Source organism: Macrotis lagotis, chromosome 1 (assembly GCF_037893015.1).
Source record: "Macrotis lagotis isolate mMagLag1 chromosome 1, bilby.v1.9.chrom.fasta, whole genome shotgun sequence".
NCBI classification, from domain to species: Eukaryota; Metazoa; Chordata; class Mammalia; order Peramelemorphia; family Peramelidae; genus Macrotis; species Macrotis lagotis.
The window spans coordinates 783,278,632-783,295,885 of record NC_133658.1 but is presented as its reverse complement, the minus strand read 5'-3'; the positions used below and the strand labels follow the sequence as shown (position 1 = coordinate 783,295,885).

At 36.1% G+C, this 17,254-nt stretch overlaps 1 protein-coding gene across 10 annotated transcripts in view; it reads right to left on the bottom strand.

Moving 5' to 3' along the window:
* The window catches only part of ATM (ATM serine/threonine kinase), a 133,531-nt gene that overhangs the window by 38,747 nt on the left and 77,530 nt on the right, over positions 1–17,254 (bottom strand). For 5 of the 10 annotated variants that reach the window (XM_074216619.1, XM_074216620.1, XM_074216617.1 and 2 more), the window contains 8 exons: positions 16,642–16,783; positions 12,383–12,559; positions 11,152–11,329; positions 10,294–10,381; positions 8,484–8,639; positions 5,775–5,883; positions 4,046–4,134; positions 3,795–3,897 (listed from right to left, as the gene is read on the bottom strand). In XM_074216619.1, the coding sequence (XP_074072720.1) occupies positions 3,795–3,897; positions 4,046–4,134; positions 5,775–5,883; positions 8,484–8,639; positions 10,294–10,381; positions 11,152–11,329; positions 12,383–12,559; positions 16,642–16,783 (1,042 nt within the window). The other 5 variants (XM_074216623.1, XM_074216624.1, XM_074216622.1 and 2 more) reach the window with 5 other exon arrangements.

Sequence of the window (17,254 nt, the reverse complement as noted above, 5' to 3'; positions counted from 1 at the left end):
CCTGATTGTTGTACTGATGGAACGAGCAAGGCCATCAAGGATGATGATCACTCCCATGTTGTTGTTAGGATATACAATGTTTTGCTGGTTCTGCTCATCTCGCTCAGCATCAGTTCATGCAAATCCTTCCAATGCTTCCCTGAATTCCCATCCCTCCTGGCTTTTTTTTAAATTAATATGACTTTATTTATACATTACTAAAATATTCTTGTTTAAGAGTAAACAGGGGTGGCTAGGTGGTGAAGTGGAGGGGCGGCTAGGTGGCGCAGTGGATAGAGCACTGGCCCTGGAGTCAGGAGTACCTGAGTTCAAATCTGGCCTCAGACACTTAATAATTACCTAGCTGTGTGGCCTTGGGCAAGCCACTTAACCCCATGCCTTCAAAAAATCTAAAAAAACAAACAAAAAAAGTAAACATAATACCCTCTCCCCTATAAAAATATAGAACCTCATGAGAAATAAAGTAAAAGAAAGAGGAAAAAAATGTATTTCAGTCTGTGTTCTGATACCATGAGCTCTGTCTCAGGTAGATCACATTCTTTATCATAAGTCCATCACAGAAGTTACTTCCATATTTTTCCACAGGTGCTGTTGCTGATTCTCTCCATTCATTCCTGCCCACTACCATATATTACATTTTCCTCTCTCATTTCACTCTGTCCTTTTTCTAAGATGTGCTGTAGGGTAGCTGAGCAGTGCAGTGGACAGAGCACCGGCCCTGGGGCCAAGAGGCCCCAAGCCCACATAGCATCCCAGAGACCCAGCAATGACTTGGCCTCATGGTCCTGGACAGGGCACCCAATACCAGCCCCTTGCAAAAAGTAAAAAAGAAAATGTGTTATATCCGACTAGTCTCTCCTATGATTTACCCTCTCCTCCATCACCCACATACCCCCCCTTCCCCCCTTTCTCCTTTTTACTCTTGATGTCTACTGAGTGTGCATGCTGTTTCCTCTCTGAGACATTTCTTATGAAAGTGAAGGTTCCCTCATTCCCCCATGCCTTCCCCCTTCCATATCATTACAAAAAAAATATCTTTTATAGGAAATATCTTAGCCTATTCCCCCTCTCCTTTCTCTTACACCCAGTACATTTCCCTTTAAGCCACTGACTCCATATTTACAATATATTATAACTTCAAATCCAGCTCTCTCCTGTGCTTCATCCATCTATAAAAGCTCCTTCTACCTGCTCTATTAAATGAGAAGGTTCATATGAGTATTATAAGTATCATTTTTCTATGCAGGAATATATGCAGTTCATCATCATTAAGTCGCTCATATTTTACCCTTCTCCTCCACTCTCTATGCTTCACCTGAGTTCTGTATTTGAAGGTCAAACTTTCTGTTCAGCTCTGGTCGTTTCAACAGGAACATTTGAAATTCCCATTTCACTGAAAGTCCATCTTTTCCCCTGGAAGAGTAGGTTCAGTTTTGCTGGGTAGTTGATTCTCGGTTGCATTCCGAACTCTTTTGCCTTCCGGAATACTATATTCCAAGGCCTTAATGGAGTTGCTGCTAAGTCCTGTGTGATCCTAACTGCAGCTCCACGATATCTGAATTGTGTCCTGGCTGCTTGTAATATTTTTGCTTTGACTTGGGGGTTTTGGAACTTGGTTATAATATTCCTGGGGGTTGTTTTTATTGGATCTCTTTCGGGGGAGATTGGTGAATTCTCTCAATTTCTATTTTGCCCTCTGCTGCCAGGATATCAGGGCCATTTTCCTGTAGGATTTCTTTAAAAATGAGGTCAAGGCTCTTTTCCTGATCATGACTTTCAGGTATCCCAATTTTTTTTCTTTGGTTTTTGCAAGGCAATGGGGTTAAGTGGCTTGCCTAAGGCCACAGAGTTAGATAATTATTAACTGTCTGAGGACAGATTTGAATTTAGGTACTACTGACTCCAAGGCCAATGCTCTATCCACTGCACCACCCAGCTGCTCCACAATCCCAACAATTTTTAAATTATCTTTCCTGAATCTGTTTGCCAGATCAGTTTTTTTTTGTTTTTTGTTTTTTAGGTTTTTGCAAGGCAAATGGGGTTAAGTGGCTTGCCCAAGGCCACACAGCTAGGTAATTATTAAGTGTCTGAGACTGGATTTGAACCCAGGTACTCCTGACTCCAGGGCCGGTGCTTTATCCACTACACCACCTAGCCGCCCCTTTGTGTCTTGATTTCTTGTAAAGTCATCAGCTTCCTTTTAGCTCCATTCTACATCTGAAGGATTTGTTCTCCTCAGAGTTCTCTTATCTCCTTTTCCATCTGGCCAATTCTGCTTTTTAAAGCATTCTTCTCCTCAATAACTTTTTCAACTGTTTTATCCATTTGACCTAATCTGATTTTTAACATGTTATTTTTTTCAGCATTTTTTTGGATTTCCTTGACTAAGCTTCTGACTTTGTTTTCATGGTTTTCCTGTATCTCTCTCTCGATTATTTTTCCAATTTTTCTTCTATCTCTATTGATTTTCAAAATCTTTTTTCAGCTTTGTTATAGCCTGAGTCCAACTTCTCTATTTCTTGGAGTCTTTAGATGCAGAAGCTTGTACTTCCTCATCTTCAGATCAAGTATTTTGATCTTCCCTGGGACCACATACAAAGTATTTGTCAATGGTCAGGTTCCTTTTTTTTTCTTCTGTTTACTCATTTCCCCAGCCTGTGCCTGGTTTTGGGGTGCTTCTTGAGCTTTTGAGTATTATTGAGATACCCCCACAAGGACCTCAGTGTGTGAGGTTCTGACTGCTCTCCTGGTCTGTGAATCCCTCTGCCATTAAGTTGAGGTGGGGGGGGGTCCCTGTTCTATGGGAGGCCTAGACTGTGATCTGGATCTGAATGTGGTCAGAGCCCCAGAGTCCTGTTCCAGGGACAGAGGACAGACCTCGGAAGTCCCCCTCCACTCCCTTACCTTTGGTGGGCTGAGCACTCACAGCCCAGCTGCCTAGAGGCCCCTGCTTGCCGGCTCCATGGGCCTGCTTTCACGTCCACTTCCACAACCTTGCTGGTTGCCTCACTGATTGCGCTGAGTGCTGCGACTGCACTCAGGGCCTGGGCTTCATGCTTGCTCTGGCAGAGGTCTCCCTGCTGATCTTCCAAGTTGTGCTTGGTGCTCCCTGGGGTTCAGGTCAGGAAACTACTTCTGCTGCCAGGACTCATGGCTCCCAGCACCCTGGGGCTGTTCCTGGGAGGCTGAAGTTTCTTCACTCTGGCAGGGCCACCCCTCTTCTAATCCCATGGAAGTTTTCCCACTATTTTCCAGGCTACCTTGGAATGGAGAATTGCCTCACTGGATCTTTCTGTGGGTTCTGTCTCTTGAAAATTTAGAGTCATAATTTTAAGATTTTTAAAATATTTTGGAGAGAGAACCTAGGAGAGGCTCTTTTCCTGCTGCCCTCTTGGCTCTACCCCCTAAACTGGTTTAATCTGTTAAGTAAATTACTAAAATTAGTGCTTAGAAGCATTATTCATCAAGATTCCAATGACTGCAGAATAGGAGTTCTGATTCAAAGTCATGGACAACCTATACTGTGCTCTAATTCAAAGCCTCAAATATTAAGATAAAATTCAGATTTCTGCTCAAAGTTTTGGTTTATTGTGGCATACTGGTCAATGATAGAAATGCTGTAGAAAATCTTTCTAGGATATCACTTGATGTAAAAATAATAAATAATTGCAATTGTCACCACCAATCATAATACACAATACCTCATTAATTTTATGTTTATAAACATCCTACTTAAATATTAAAGCAAAAGAAACACATTTATAGTGAACACTGTGAAAGATGAAGAAATGTACCTCTATTATTCCTGCTTGGCGTGTAGCTGGAGAGAGAGTTGTCTCAAGGTCATAAGTCACAAGTGCTTTCCCCCACATTGCTTCATGTTCATATGTTCTTATCCTATGACAGAAAAAGAAAATTTGGGGTTTTCAACTGCTCTTGGCTCTTCACAGATGAGATGTGAAAGATGATCATTTACCGAAGGAATCAAGAAATCATACCATTAGATAGAAATGAATTACTTTTTAAAGGAAATGAAATAACTTGCCTAACAAGAGGTTGTAACATTTTCCCTCCACCACAGCCATAAAGACTATCAGGCTCTCCAATACTTCTGTAGATTTCCATAAGAAGATCCTATATCAGAATACCAAACGAGAATGAGAGAAAAGAAATGTGATTTTCTGAATTTTAGTGTTATCTTTGAAATTATACATTAAAAAAAAAAAGAAACAATAATGATCAAGGTTCAACCTCCTCCCCTTTCCAAATTTACAGTTTTATATTTTACAAATAAAATAATTAAAATTATATTTAAATATAAGAGAAATATTCATGAAATATTTAAGGCATCAGTGATAGAAATTTAGCATATTTCTGTTAGTTTTGGGAGACAAAGAATTATCTCTTACCTGAGGTCCAGCCCAGATAATATGGATATGCCTTATCAGAAAACTGGCCACAGTGATTTAGGAAGATTCTATACTAAGGTGAAGTAGATAAGTGCAATGGTGAATACAGAAGTTGCCCAAGGAGTTAAGAAAAGATAGGCTCAAGTCTCACCTCTAACATGTCTAATAGCCATGTGCCCCTGAGCAAGTCACTTAAACCTCTGAGTATCCCAGGCAATTCTGTAAGCCTGAAAGATGCAGAGAAGATGTGGGCTAGCATTGGTAGAGAGAATTTCATTACTAGGTGTACCCTAAACCATTAAATCAAATGTCTGCTCTCTCTCTTCTTGTCCCCTAAATATGGTAAGTTGGTGAATGAAGGCTTTTGTTCTATACTGGTGGAAAGAGTATTCCTCCTTATGAAATCATAGATCTTAGAAGTATGGAAGCAAGTTATATTAATTTTAAATGTGCAGAATTTTTAAAACAGCAAAATGTTTCATAATCCTTTGAAAGTTATTTGACTAATTGAGAATTGTTATAAAGTAGTATTTGTAAGTGGGTACTCCTAAAATGCTTGAAATGGATTAAAAGCAATTTAACTTTTAAGTTTAAAGGATCACCTTAAATTGTATTTTCATAATTAAGTCTGTTAAATTTATTTGGCAAATATATGGGGGGGGGGACAGGAAAATAGTATGATTTCAAAATGATTTTAAGAGATAATGGGGGTGGCTAGGTGGTGCAGTGGATAAAGCACCGGCCCTGGAGTCAGGAGTACCTGGGTTCAAATCTGGTCTCAGACACTTGATAATTACCCAGCTGTGTGACCTTGGGTAAGCTACTTAACCCCATTGCCTTGAAAAAACAAAGAGAAAAAAGAGATACTGAATGGAAAATCCACTTCACTGGTATCCATTCAATGTCAAGAAATCTCTAGGAAAGCCTTCAGAAAATAGAGTGAATCTCCCAGGGAACAGCTATAAGAGGACATGAGTAACAGTTACATAGGCTAGAGGTATGTAAGATTGTAAACTCATGATTGATGGTAATTCCCTCATTAATCGGATCACAAGTCTATCAAAATAATATAGATATCACTATTAAAAAATAATTTAAAAGCAAATTTCTTTCAAGAAACTAATTTTTTAAAAGTCCCATTAGGAGAATTTTAATTAATGAATTTGCATTGTATCTTCTTACTATGCCAATGTAAGAATCTCCTTTGTGCTTTATTTTAGTATATTTGCAAATTTTTGCTATATTTAAAAGTCAGGTAAAAGATGGTAATAATTTGAGTTTTAAAGTAACATTATGCAAATAAAAACAGATGCATGTTTATTTACATGCTCCTGATATCAATAAAATTAGACAATTTAAGTCTACCTGTAAACTTATTCCAGTTTCTTCTTTGCTTTTCTCACTCAAACTAGAAATAGTTGTACACTGGCTTCCATCTTCAAATGTGAGACTTCTGCTGGCTGACAAAGTAGTTCTATAAAAGAGATGACCCAATGTGAACTGTGGAACAGTTTTTATTGTAAAATTAACACAAATCCTGATTGTATTAAAAAAGTAGATTACTAAAGTAGACACTAACTGTCCAAATTTAACATCTAACTCCACTAAAGTTAGCCAAAATTTAATTCAAATGCTTCAAATGTAGGCTTGTCTACAGTCTTTTAATACTTAGAACTCAATTATCTATTTTGAAGAAAATTTAATACTTTGAGCTTATATTTGTTTGTACTACATGTAGATTAATGATACTATAAGTAAATATTTATGTAGAATGAATGACTTGAAACTTTTAAGTAAGCCTGGGTTCAAATTCTATCTTTGCTACTTACTCTCTGGATCTATTTGAACAATTAACAACCTTTTTGGAGCTCAGATTCCTCAGGTTTAACAGGAGGCAGTTGGATTAGATATCCTCCAAAATAATTTTCATCTCTAAATATATCTTCTTTGTTGTCGTTCATTTGTTTTTTAGTCATGTTCAATGACTTTGTGACTCCATGTGGGGTTTTGTTTTTTTTTTTTATTTTTATTTTGATTGTTTTTGGCAAAGATACACTAGTTTGCCATTTCCTTCTCCTGTTCATTTTACATATGAGGAAACCAAGACAAAGAGGGTTAAGTGACTTGCCCAGTGTAACACAGATACTACTGTCTAAAGCCAGATTTGAACTTAGGCTTCCTGACACCAGGTCCAGCACTCCAATCACTGCACGACCAGCTAGCTCCCCCCAAATATATATCTTCTTTTAATGCTCAAACTGGGAAAGAATCACTTTTCAAATGCTTACTAGATATTACATGATTATCGGAATTGCTCTAGGGATACTTGAGAGACACAAAAAATGACTCTATCAACTCTAAATCTGGTCTATCATACACCATATTTATATAAATGAAAGTTTTAGTCATATCCTTATCTGAAGGATAAATCTAAGTCATGAAAGTAAAAATAATTTGTAAAAGAACACAAATAACTGTTGTTAGGTGTCAGAATTCAGGCACATGATTTTTCCAGAGTACAAAAGTCTCACTATGTTTATATCTTAGTGGATGTCTTACACAAAAATAATTTGTGATCCTAATGTGAAGAAGGCTGCTAACCTTGCCATCTTCTCTTCACTTTCAATAGGAAATATTTTGGTTCAAGGGACCAAGAATCAATCCTATAAACTGCCACAGAAAAAGCATTTCCTTGAATTAAAGCTGATAAAAAAAATCAAATCAAGATGGCACAAAAGATCAAAGAGATAGCGAAACTGGTATGTTTTTTGCCAGTGATTAGAATCATTAACTTCTAAAGTCCATTAAAAAAATTTATCTATCTCAACTCAACAAATAAGTGATTTCTATGTGTAAAGCACAAAGTGCTTAGAGATATAGTGAGGATCTAAACTTCAAGGAGTTTCAAGATTACTCAAAAGAAACAATATACACTTATACAAATTTAAGATAAATTAAGGCAATATGGAAAGTAATAACAACAACAACAACAACAACAACTATAAGTATGACAAAAAGCTTTTCCTAAGGAAGTGGCTTCCTAGGAAGCAGAAGGGATGAAAATGCATTCCAGGCATGAGGGATAGACTATACAATTTCACTGATATGAGATAGAGGGTTAAGTTAATGTTATAGGATAATGGCTAGAACAGTGTAGTAACATATGAATAGTTGAAATTAAAACTGCACTTTAAGATTTGGAAGGTACCATTATCTCATCCTGACAATAAACCCATGAAATAAATGTCAAGGATATTAATATTCCAGTTTTACAGATGGAGAAAATGAGATATTAATGTTAAAAGACTTGCTCAGCAGTCACATCACTTTTAAGTATCTGAGGCAAGTTTTGAACTCAGATCGATTAACTGAAGAGTTTGGCATTCTGTCCACTATGCAGTGTTGTTTTAATACAGATTGGAGTTTGATTGCAAAAAACTTTAGATATTATTATTATTTCAGCAGCTGTGTGGAGAAGTGAAAAATTAGAAGCAAGAAAACTAATTAGAAGAATGCTGCAATAAGAGATGACAAGGGATTAATGGTGAACACAATCAATCTCTTTCATTATTTAATCATTACACCTCACAATGATATGAGGCAGAAAGAAACCATGCATTTGTCTTTCCAATTTGTTTAGTTTCTTGAACATAAACCTGATAATAAAATTTGTAAAAAAATTTACCACCAATAAGCTAAAGGTTCAGTAATAAAAACTTAAATGAAAATAAAGATTTGATTCGTCATCAATCCATTCATTTAAAAAATATTTACTGAGCACGCACTAAGCCTCAACACTGGGCTGGGCACATTAAAGGTTATAAAGGGCTTCCCTACCCTCTTCAGACAGTTTATAATCAAATAGGATTCTTAGCAAAGAGATATTTATTACCAACTACTTACAATCCTTTCTACTAGAGTAGTGTCATCTATACATTGAAAAGGAGAACCCTCTGCTTCCCTTTCTATAGGATCTATGTCTAAATTGTCTTTTTTTTAAAGCTCCCCCTTCTCCAGAGCTTTTTTTTTAATTTTATTATAAATATGAAGAATTTAAGTCTTTCAAGTCATTACCTTTTCTGTTGATCATCCAAGTTTTTCCTGTCTGCATAGATTTCTGCATAAAATAATGCTGTGAAGTGAGCTGCGCAAGACTGAGCTACCATGGCAACCTCCAAATAATTCAACTCCAGCCAGAAGGTATCATCAAAAACTGTCCCTGAGAAGGGTCTAATAAAAAAATGAAAAATGAGTCAGAATCCATTTTTTAAACCTTAAAAACCTAAAAAGTTCCTGCATAATACTGCAATGATAAGTATACAACTCAAGCTTGCCTGCTTTTTTGTTAGTAGCTTAAAGAAACAAATAAACTTTTAAAAACTGTTCATATAACTAAACAACATATTTTAAAATATTAAATATCTAAGGTCTCATTCAGTGCTAACATTGGCATTGGTTCTATTTCTTTGAATATTTAAAAAAAGAAATAATCTAACATCAATTTAGTAATAATGAAAGTTTTACTTTTTCCCTCCCTAAGAGATTCTGAAATATATAAATCATATAAATAGTTTAATCACAAAACTTACAGTTGCTTTTGTAAACAGGTGGAATTAGAGATGAATTAAAGGAAATAATCAAAATACGAAAAACAAATATGATGATTGGAGAAAGTAGAAAAGGTGGGAAAGAAAACTAGTCTTTTAATATGCTCACAATAAAACAAATCAGCACAGGGGACTATGTTTCTAAAATATTTGAGGCTGCAAATAACTTCAGAAATCCTCAGACCCTTTCTATTCAAAATCTTCACCTAACATCATTACTAATAAAACAGGATCAAAAAAATTAGAATAAAACTCATTTTGTCAAAATAAGATCATACTGTCTTGCACAGAAATCTCAGAAATAGCTTAAGACAAAACCATTTCCTCTACAGTGCCATCATATCAGATGACATCGGGTGTATACAATATTGTATTATAAAAAGTAAGGCCCAGACTATACCACTCAGAGAAACTTGTGTCAGCAGAGTTCTTCAGAAACTCTCCCATGAATTAAAAACACAGAGGAAGATCAATGGAAAATACAAAAAAAAAAAAATCACATAAACAAAAACTTTAGGAGTGGATTTAATCTGAGAAATAATCTAGTCCAATTTCCTCATTTTTCTGAAGATGTTCAAGCATGTAGTTAGATGTAGAGGAGAGACTAGAACTACATGTTTAGACTTCTCCCATTTTTAGAATCCTGCCTTCTTTATTCTGAAGCTGCACAACAAAAGAAACCTCTGAAAAAAATTGAAATATATTGACTTGTCCCTCTAAGTTACTTGGGGATGATTGTTTTGAGGAACAAATTCAGTGACAAGATCAGTATGGCAATAACAATGTGACAAGAACAAGACTTGTCAGTATGAAGACAAACAGAGAGAAACTCATTATCCCTAATCTTGTAAGAGAAGGAGGTAGGGCTTTGGGTTAATAGAGAAGAAAGTTCTAATTCCAGCTCTGCTACTTTATACCTATGTGATTCTGAACAAACCACAATCTCTTTGGGCCTCAGTTTCTACAGGGATTGAACTAGGAGATGATCTCTAAAGTCCCTTAGACTAGCTCTGATTCTAAACAGGTTCAGGTATGCAACCACAAGATAAATGTAACATATAAAGAACAACATAAAAGGACAGTTCTGGTAGCCTATGGCATGGCTTCATATAGATTTGGTTTACCCTAAGTTCCCCAAGAAGAATAGCACCACATTTAACTTCATGAGCTATTTGAAGTTACTCTATATATATTCAGTACCTTAAATTAGCAACTCATATTAACACAGTAAAATAATAAAAGCTTTTTCCAGCTTTATTATTCCATCTCCTAAATACCTTCTTTGTCTTCTCATGTAGTCCACAACTGCAAGCATCGTTCGTCTTGATTTTGTATTCAAAGATCCTCGAAATAGAAATTCTGATTCTAAGTTAAAAAAGATATATAAAATATGGCAGAAATGAACTTTCTTCTGATTCTTCAAAACAAAAGGCACTCTAGAAGTTTAGTTATATCTACAAGATATGCAAATTTTCATGTATAATTTTTTAATTTCCTCTAAAATTAGAGTAAAAATTCAGGAACAAGGAATGAAGAGTTACAGAATTATTTTCTAAACTACAAAAGTATAATCAGAGAAAAACAGCAAATAGTTCATACTACGTTACCTAATGCTTAAACACAATTAAATGAAAATGCTAAAAAAATTAAGTCACAAGTTATTAATGATCAAATGAAGACTATAAAAACTTTTAAAATGATTTTTTATCTATAATATTTAATAAATCAAAAGAATAAAGCTGTTTACAACTTCTTGCTTACATACATATGTATTATACATGCTTTCGGTCACATAAAGCAATTTTTAATCCTAGAGTAGATGTCCCCTGCCATCTCACACTTCTATTATCCATGTCTATCTTGTGATTTCTAGGAAATACAAAGTAATTTCAAAATTAACTTAAGAAAAATTTAAACATTAAAGGAATTATGTTGCCCCCAAATTCTTACAACTTCCATTATTAAAACAAGTGAAAATAAAATACTTGGAGTTTTCATATTTTAGAGGAAATGTTCTGTATTATCTGTGACATTGTTCCCTCTACATGGGAGGGAACAATCAAGGGTTGACTATTTACATAAAAGTGAGTCTGGTTCTATTTTAATAACATTTAAATTTCAGAAGTTTTTAATACCTGAATCTAAAGTGGCAGGAGTTGTGGATCGGCTGGATTGTGAGGAACATCTGAAACAGTTAGTAAAAAATCCCTGGATATGTACTGATAAGAGATTTCGCCAAGACTCATTTGTATCATGAAGCAAAATATCATGAATGAAATATGGAAGCACATACTGACAAAAGCTGGGGTTCACCTAGAATAAACAAATATATTCAGTCAACAGTTTAGGAAAAAATAGTTAAATTTCATGCTTTCATTCCTTCACAAAGACTTATTACATTTAAGAAAATGATGAATATTAGTTGCATCAATGTAGTACAGCTATGTAAAACTAATCTGTGTAGATTTCCCAAAACTATAGGATTCTGATTATACTTAATATTTAGGAAACAAATAAATTTAAAGCCATAAAATTAATGTTGCTTTACAACTAAAAAAGTTATTAATATGTGAATACAAAGACTTCCAAGGAACATACTCTTACTCTGGAATACTAGAAACCTGATGTATAAAACTAAATGGGAAATTCAAAACTGTCAGTTTTGCATATTTACAAGCCATCTGCACAGAGCCATGATAGCAAAACCTTAGAAATAAATGTTTTAATAATCTACCTAATTTTCAAAAAAAATCTTCAAATCAAAAACTATCAATATCAGTTAGTTATAATGTATATCAGACTTTATATGTTCATGATATGAACTACTGTTCATATTATTAATTTAATCATAGAAAGATATTATGTATTCATATTAGCATTAATCAAGTAAGACTGAATAGGCTATCAAACTTAGAAGAAAACATATCTTCTATAGGGAACTAAGAAATAAGAAGAGAATAATGATATATAAAAATGACAGATATACTACATATGCCAAAAGGATGAGAATGTCCTGCCCATCAGTTACATCATCTTCAAGTATGAAAACCTGAATAACATCTGTAAAAAGATTGTGACTACCACAGAAAAATGGAATAAAAGAAAGAAGATTTATGTGAAATAAAAGAGTACTTTTCTTTTTAAATAGTAGAAGACAGGGGGCGGCTAGGTGGCGCAGTGGATAAAGCACCGGCCCTAGAGTCAGGACCTGGGTTGAAATCCGGTCTCAGACACTTAATATTACCTAGCTGTGTGGCCTTGGGCAAACCACTTAACCCTGTTTGCCTTGCAAAAACCTAAAAAAAAAAATAGTAGAAAACCAAAGGAATTAAGTATAATCTTAGAGGTGATATGCATTGCTCTTACTTCACAGAGTGGTTCCAGTAATAGAAGAATTTCACTTTTTATGCCACCACTATTCAAAAGTGTACAAGTCAATGTCTTGATCCAACTATCATGGTTTTCTTCCTGAGGATTCCACAAATTTGGATCATCCAAGTTTTCCAAAGGATTTTCTTTATCAATTCGAGGAACTTCTAGAAACTGGGAACAAAAGGTTCAAATGATTAAAAGCAATAACAAGACATCACACTCTGTTACAAAGATCCCATAAGCAATTTGAATTCCTCTTCTTCAGAGTTATTCTGATAACAGAAAGAGATAATGTATGTGAAACTATTATTTTCACATGCAAAAATAAAGTCTGTATTTGCCAAGGGTCTTGCAAAAGCCAAAAAGTATTCAGTGATAGTGATGTTTTTCTAAAATTATATTATCAGCTATGAATGATTTCTTTTTTTTTAAATTTACATTCTGGACAACCATATTGTATTAGAGAGCAAATATCTTGTTTCTTCCTATACTACCATCAGTTCTGTTAGGTCTCTCTTCCATTTATTGCTTTTTTAAATTATATTTATTTTTGTACAAATGATGTTTTTTATACATTACAAAAATATTCTTGTTTAAGAGTAAACATAAAACCCCGTCCCCCCAAAAAAATATAAACTCTCATGAGCAATAAAGGAAAGAGGGAAAAAATTAAATAAAGTAATAATAATTATTATTATAGGGGTGGCAGCGGACAGAGCACTAGCCCTGGAGCCAGGAGCACCCGGGTTCAAATCCGGCCTCAGACACCCAGCTGTGCGGCCCTGGGCAAGTCACCCAACCCCATCTGCCCTGCAAAAACTCATAAAAAAAATGACAATAAAAAACGTGCTTCAGTCTGTGTTCCAACACCACCAGCTCTGTTGCAGGTGGATCACATTCTTTATGATAAGTCCACCACAAAAGCTACTTCCATATTTTCCCACTGTTGCTATTGCTGATTGCAACTTCCTCCATTCATACTTCCCCACTACCATACACTATATGTTCTCTCTCCTTTCATTCTGTCCTTCTTTTTAAATGTGCTGTAGGGTAGCTGAGTGGAGCAGCAGACTGATCACTGGCCCTGGGGCCAAGAGGCCACGGGCCGACATATCACCGCTAAGGCCTGGCAGCCACCCAGTCCTGTGGTCCTGGACAGGCCATCCAATCCCAGCCTCTTGCAAGAAGTAAAAAAGAAAATGTGTTATTTCTGACCACTCTCCCCCATGGTCCACCCTCTCCTCCATCACTCACATTGCCCCCCCTTCCCCCTGTCACCCTTCTCTCCTTCTTACTCTAGATGTCTATACTCCATTGAGTATATATGCTGTTTCCTCTCCAAGCCACCTCTGATGAGAATGAAGGTTCCCTCATTTCCCCTTGTCTTCCCCCCCTTCCATATCATTTTGCAATAGCTCACTGTAATAAAAAAAATCTTATATGAAATATTTTACAATATATTATAACTTCAAATTCAGCTCTCTCCTGTGCTTCATCCATCTATGAAAGCTCCTTCTACCTGCTCTATTAAATGAGAAGCTTCTTAGGAGTATTATCAGTATCATTTTTCTATGCAGGAATACATGCAGTTCATCATCATTAGTCGATCATATTTTACCCTTCTCTACTCTCTATGCTTCACCTGAGTCCTGTATGTGAAGAACTTTCTGTTTTAACAGGAACATTTGAAATTCCCCTGGTTCATTGAAAGTCCATCTTTTTCCCTGGAAGAGGACATTCAGTTTTGCTGGGTAGTTGATTCTCAGTTGCATTCCAAGCTCTTTTGCTTCCAGAATATTATATTCCAAGCCCTATAAGCCTTTAATGTAGTTGCTGTTAAGTCCTGTGTGATCCTGACTGCAGCTCCATATTTGAATTGTGTCCTTCTGACTACTTGTAATATTTTCTCTTTGACTTGGGAATTCTGGAACTTGGCTATAATATTCCTGGGGATTGTTTGTTTTTTTTTGGATCTCTTTCCAGGGAAGATCAGTGAATTCTCTCAATTTCTATTTTGCCCTCTGCTTCTAGGATATCTAGGCAATTTTCCTGTAGGAATTCTTTAAAAATGATGTCAAGGCTTTTTTTCTTGATCATGACTTTCAGGCATCCCCATAATTCTTAATTATGTTTCCTGAATCTGTTTGCCAGATCAGTTATTTTTTCAATGAGATGTTTCACATTTTCTTCTAATTTTTCATTCTTTTGGTTTTGAAGTATTGTGTCTTGACTTTTCATGAAGTCAGCAGCTTCCTTTAGCTCCATTCTATATCTGAAGGATTTGTTTTCCTCAGAGAGCTTTCTTATCTCTTTTTCCATCTGGCCAATTCTGCTTTTTAAAGCATTCTTCTCCTCAATAACTTTTTTGAACTGTTCTATCAATTTGACCTATGCTGGTTTTTAATGTTATTTTCTTCAGTATTTTTTTGGATTTCCTTGACTAAGCTGCTGACTTATTTTTCATGTTTTTCCTGCATCTCTCTCATTTCTTTTATTTTCTTTCTTTCTTTTTTATTTCTTTAGATTTTTGCAAGGCAATGGGGTTAAGTAGCTTGCCCAAGGCCACACAGTAGGTAATTATTAAGTGTCTGAGGTCAGATTTGAACCCAGGTACTCCTGACTCCAAGGCCAGTGCTCTGTCCACTGCGCCACCTAGCTGCCCCCTCTCATTTCTTTTCCCAATATTTCTTCTATCTCTCTCTCACACTTGATTTTCAAAATCTTTTTTGAACTGACATAGCCTGAGCCCAATTTCCATTTTTCTTGCAGTCTTTAGATGAAGGAGCTTGTACTTCCTCATCTTCAGATTGAGTATTTTGATCCTTCTTGGGACTACAGACAAAGTATTTGTCAATGGTGTTCCTTCTTTTTTCCTCTGTTTACTCATTTCCTCAGTCTGTGTCTAGTTTTGGGGTGCTTCCTGGGCTTCTGAGTATTATTGGGATAACCCCCCCAACAAGGATCTCAGTGTGTGAGGCTCTATCTTCCCTACTGGTCTGTTAATGATCAAAAGTGCATCCCTCTACCAAGGGGCTGAGGGGGGGGCTGCTGTTCTATGGAAGATCTAGACTGCAATCAGGATCTGATTGTAGTCAGAGCCCCAGAATCCTGTTCCAGGTACAGAGGACAGACCTCAGAAGTCTCTCTCCACTCCCCCACCTTTGGTAGGCTGAGCACTCAAGGCACAGTTGCCCGGGGGGTCCTGCTTACCGGCTCTGCCTGCTTTCTTTTCCTGGACCTGGGCTACCATGGCCACTCTGCTCACTGAGTGCCCTGAGGGCTGGGCTTCACGCGCTTGCTCTAGCAGAGGTCCCCACGATCTTCCAAGTTGTGCCCAGTGCTAGGGTGTAGGTCAGGACACTGTCCCAGCTGTTGTGAGCCATGGCTCCCAGGCACCCTACGGCTGCCTCCACGAGGTTCAAGTTCCTTTACTCTGGTGGGCCACCCCTCTAATTCGGCAAAGTGGAGCCTTTCCACTATTTTCCAGGTTACTTTGTTCTGGAGAATTGCCTCACTGGATCTTTCTGTGGGTTCTGCCTCTTGAAAATTTAGTTAAAGTCCTCATTTTATGAGTTTTGAAATATTATCGAGAGAGAGCACCTAAGAGAGGCTCTTCTGTTGCCATCTTGGCTTCACCCTATGAATGATTTCGCCAGTAAGAGTGACAAAAACAAGGAGGAGCAACAAAATTATCAAAAGGAACCCCTCCTTAAACTAATGGAAGGGCTTAAGGATAAATATTTAAAAATATACAATAAATATATTATCTTTTCTTCTTATTAAAAACATTGTGGTAAGTTGAATATTTATCAAGATGCTATAGAGAAAATTCATGCTTCATGTAGAAATCAGACAAGATAACCTCTAAAATGCTTCCCAAATCTAAGATTCTATGACTCTTAAGCTAAAACTTTCTGGAAAGAGGATAACTGCCAGTTTACCAAAGAAGCCTAAAAAAGAGAACCTGAAGTCATCAAAAGATAAGAGAATCACCAAGATTAATGAGCCCCTACTTGACTAGGAGAAAAAACACAAAGCAGCTGATGAAGATGGGAAAAAGAGGAACTGTCTATCCTCAGAGTTTTTAAATTTTTTTAATTCCATTTAATTCCATTCTTGAATTAAATGTTAGGGGAATAATAAATTCTCTGAAAGGAATTGCAATTCATACTTCTCCATCTCCTATGATATCCAGTCTAGCACTACGCATACAGAAAGGTATTCGATAATTATTGAACGCGTCTTAAACTTACCTTTTTCCTAGATGTTCTGAAAGGTTGTAGGTATATAAGCATGGGGTCAGTTGTTTTCTTATAAACTTCCCAGAACTCATGTCCAGTCTTTGTGGCTAAAATATTTTTCAAACATGCCACGGCAGCCGATCGAACCTTAACACTAGAAAATACAAACATTTGAACCAAGATCTCTTGCACATTCTACATAGGCAGTTTTGATAAATATTACCTCCCCTCCCCCCCACAAAAAAAACCCAACCAATTCTTTAGAAAGCATGAAAAAGCTTAAAATATATTTAGGAATTATAAATGATCCTTTAATATAATAAAGAAATTATAACCATCAAGGATTCAACTTTAAAGGAAGAATACTCAATTTCTTTTTTTTTTGACCCTTTACCTCTCACTTATGTTTTATTTTGTGTTATATTTATTTCTAGGTATGTCAAATCCTTTCCTGGCCCCTCCAAGATCATAAGCTCCAGAAAGTGAGACCATATCTTAACTATCTTTCTATCATCCCCTATAGTCAATGTTTTGAAATTTTATTTTCTTTTTATTCAGTTTAGATTTTATTGAATATCCAGTCAAGGAAAGTTCTTCTGCAGATCAGCATCTGATTTACAACTTA